Source organism: Plectropomus leopardus, chromosome 3, assembly GCF_008729295.1.
Source record: "Plectropomus leopardus isolate mb chromosome 3, YSFRI_Pleo_2.0, whole genome shotgun sequence".
Lineage (NCBI taxonomy): Eukaryota > Metazoa > Chordata > Actinopteri > Perciformes > Serranidae > Plectropomus > Plectropomus leopardus.
In genome coordinates, this window is record NC_056465.1 from 28,576,127 (window position 1) to 28,580,178 (window position 4,052).

The window sequence follows — 4,052 nt, forward strand, 5'->3', positions numbered from 1 at the left end:
AAAAAAGCAAGCGTGTTTGTATTGTTTGAACATTAAACAGCATCACAGACTGACCTTAGTCAAAGAACAGGAAAGGTTTTTCTTGGTCAAATCACAAGGAACCATGTTTTTATGATAGGAAGCATCCTCCATAATAATTTATTTCACCATGAAAGACCTATATTTGCAAGCTTGTTCTTGCTGCTGCTTTAATTTTGCGTCTATTTTTAGAGCAGCATATTTGAAACTAAAAAAAATCCAAATAATTTGTGGGTTTGACATGAAAATGTGTGCTGCTCATTTCTTATTAATTGGCGTCCATGTAGCTTCAGTGAAGAGCAGCAGCAGCAGCAGCAGCAGCGCGCAGCGTGCCTCCGTGTGACGGTGACACGGCTCGTTGCAGCTCTGCAGCCCGGATGAAGGCAGCTCACTCCGCACGGCTGACCGTCGTACCTCTCGGCCTGGCGGTTAATATGGAATATTTTCACCGAGTAAGCTGCCAAATGCATTTGCACCGGCGGAAAAAAACAGCTCTCTTGTAGCGCAAATTAGAAAAGCAGCTCACTCCGCCGTTTTTTTAATGGCTTCTGGCTCCGGAGATGAGGAGGGAAACACGGAAGGCGTTTCATGGAGGCTTATAGGCCCAGCAGCGGGGCTCTCCAAGAAGCGCTGCCGTCTAATGTACTCCTCCCTCGGTTACGACTCTGATGTCTGCCTCTTCTATGTGAAGGGGGAGTTTTTTGCTATGGATGCTCGCTGTGCTCATGCCGGTAAAACCTCTTTCTCTCAGTCGCTTATAAGACCCCTTTAGCTAGGTACAGGCAGAATTATGCACAATACAGCCCATTTTAAAATGAAATTTGAGTATATTCACCGTGATGAGGAGAATGCAGTGTTAATACATATCTGTATTAGAAATTAAAGGGGAACTACACCCATTTTCAAAATTCGGATATGCTGTTCCTGTGGTCTAAGACACTTAAAATGTAAGTAAATATGAACAACTCCCCTTCATACAAAAGCTAGAGCGCTTAAAATCAAAATTGTGATGTCAAAGAGCAGTGTTACTCAACTTATGACCCATGGGCCATATTTTGCCTGCAACAGGGTGCCAGGCAGTGGTGCAGCGATGCATATATGTAGGTATACAGTAGGGGTCGACTGATGTTTTTTCAGGGTCGATGCAGATACCGGTTATTAGTACTTAAGGAGACTGTTAACCAATATTTGGAATCGATATGCATTTACAATAACAACGAAAATATTCTTGTCAAAATTTAGAATTTGAAAAATGTAATTCCAATACAAATTTTGTTTAAATGCCTTTAGCAAATGTTTAATCAAAACTGAAACGTAAGTTGAGTATCACTGTCACAGGATTAAGCTGAAGTATAGAGCTGGTTCATAGGAAATTAATTGGGAAATATGTTCTAGATGAAACTGAGAGCACCCAGGGGAATTGATATCGACCAAATCACAATGTTTATTTATAATACATTTCAGGTAGAAAATTGCTGTGTCATGAATATAAAAGCAAATGGTACAAAGCAAACTCTGTCTTAAACTCTACCTAAAACAAAAATCGAATTCAGTTTTAGCATATGCTTTATTTACAATATTTTCAGAGTTTTTCCTTGCTGTAAGACAGCCCTTACCGACAGGGATTTGAAGCCTTTATATCAAAAACACCAACAGTCATTTTATCCCACTTAACAGCAGGGTTTCCGGTGTACCACTGCCTCAATCAGCTATTGCCTAAGGTAAAGTGGAGCAAATATTCAAACGGTGTACGCTATGCTAAAATATGTTTTTCTGCAGCCCCATCCACAGCATTACATTGCTTAGCTTTTGTGCTGGTAGATTTGGTTTATCAAAGAAGCTAGCAAAGCAACACAGTTCATAAAATAATCACAACAGAAACGTCAGAAAGGTCAGACCACTGTGTTCAAGTGTGTATCTTTTTATGTTACAGTTTGGACTGAAAATGACAACAGAAATGAGCAAGTTTGCCAGATTTACGTCTCCACATTTCAAAACAGTTTTCTACCTGGAGGTGACTTTTGTTACTGCGACCTCTCAGTGATTTGGTTTATATGTTCTGTTTCAGAACTGAGAACACAACAACAGAAAAAGGCTCATTTGGGTATAAAAAAGAAAACAGAAATTCTGTGGGTCCACAAAATGAGGCTCTCATTCATCGTCTTTGGGGCAGCTTCAGACTTTATACTTGATGACATCACAAGTTTGAGACCTCTCCGGTTTCTGGCCTTAAGAAAAGTAGCTCATATTCACAAATATTGATTAAATTTCCCTCGGCAATGGAAATAACATGTTGGAATTGTTTAGTTAGGTGGTGCTCCCCTTAAACTGTAGCATTTGAAAATATGAGGTTGTGGTTTATTTGTCCCTCAGCTGGTAGCTGTCTGATATATGTGGCAGCCCCCTGCTGTCACACAGCTTTATCACATTCACACCACGTTACGCAAGCCTCATAATCACATTTTCCTAGATGGAAAAGACAGCAAAAGTAATTTGTTTTCAGAGAAAGATACTGCGATTAACAATTTCCTGTGTCTCCCAGGCGGTCCTCTGTGTGAGGGGGACATCGAGGAAGCAGATGGAGTCCTGCAGGTCTTCTGTCCCTGGCACGACTACGACTTTGACCTCAGAACTGGGAAGTCAGGGACCTCCTTACAGGTCAGTGGTTAAATATGTCCTCACTGAAATTATTTTTACTCCAACAGTCTGTCCCATAATATAAAATGGGACATATCATAGTGAAAATCATTAATGCGACCTCAAAAGATGCCCAATATGTCATCATTAGATATTTTTGAAATTTCCAACATAATATGAAAACTTGATTGTATCCCCAGCTGCACTTGCTGAATGCACCTGGCTTGAAGTTGACGTGAACATTTGCAGAGATTTGTAGACAAATCATCCACTTTTATTAGATGTAGGAAGTTCCACTGATTGACACGGCATGAGAAATCAAAGCCCGTGAGTCAGAGTGGAGATTAAGTTTCTCTTTAGTTCTGTCAAACATGTTTTCCTCCCCTGTTCTGTTTACATGCAATAAACAGTCCAAAACACGAGCTTCACTTTCCATAAACATCTTGTCCTCTTTTCCACTAATCATTTGTTTCTCTTTGTACATCTCTGTGATGTCAACTATCAGGCAGTGGAAGAAATATAAAAACAGATATTCTGATGTTTTGAGAGTTCATGGGAGGGTCTGCTACTTTATTAACTTGTGAAAAGTTAAGCTTACATTGTTGGCTTAATTGGCTCATTAAGGTGAGTGCTCAGTGCTTCCCTAGTAGCTCGTAAGTGTGTGTTTCTTCCAGCTCTTATGTCTTTGTATTCTTTGTTTTGTTTTTACAGCAACAAGTGTATGAAGTCAAGCTGGAGGATGGCAATGTGTACGTGAAACACGCCAGTCGTCTCTCCTTAGAGCCTTTTCCTGCGAATCAGAAGAATTGAACAACCTCGGCGCCGACGCCTTGTCGTCTAGCCCTTCGTGAAGCCGCTGCCGAGGTCTATTTTTAAGACTTGTTCCACAAACCCAAGCCATCTGAAACATTCCTAAGCCTTATCTGTCATTTTCACAGACCGTTTCTACTTTGGTTGCTGTGGACTCAAGACGATATCGAGAGGATTGTCTGAAGAGGACATGACATCATGAAATAGTTTCAGAGTTTTTCTTGCTGGCATTCCAGGTAGAGACTCATCACAGACACTGAACACAGAGCTGTGGCTCACTGTGTGCTCACCTTGATAACTTTGATAACACACCAGATGGTAGCAAACATGCAACATGAAAACACAAAATGTTACTTTTTTCCAGCAGATGTTATAGAACTAACCAGCAAATTCAATTATTAGCAGAGTAAAAACAGTTTTCCTATTGATAATTATCTAGATTTTTAAACATTCTTAGGGAAGATCATTTTTTCTGATGAAAATATTATAGAGTGAAATATGTTAGTACAGATTTAGTAAATGTGAAAGTTTTTCTTTTCCTTTAATTTGAGCAGTCAAACTTGCACTAGCCATCACATCTTACTTTG

At 40.0% G+C, this 4,052-nt stretch overlaps 1 protein-coding gene across 1 annotated transcript; it reads left to right on the forward strand.

The window, feature by feature from the left end:
* The first annotated feature begins 410 nt into the window (after positions 1 to 410).
* Positions 411 to 3,846, forward strand: si:ch211-212d10.2 (uncharacterized protein LOC557710 homolog). Its single transcript, XM_042512183.1, has 3 exons — positions 411 to 749; positions 2,561 to 2,676; positions 3,367 to 3,846. Exons 1-3 carry the CDS (start codon positions 560 to 562, stop codon positions 3,463 to 3,465), a joined length of 405 nt encoding a protein of 134 aa, XP_042368117.1. The 5' UTR covers positions 411 to 559; the 3' UTR covers positions 3,466 to 3,846.
* Positions 3,847 to 4,052: the final 206 nt, after the last annotated feature.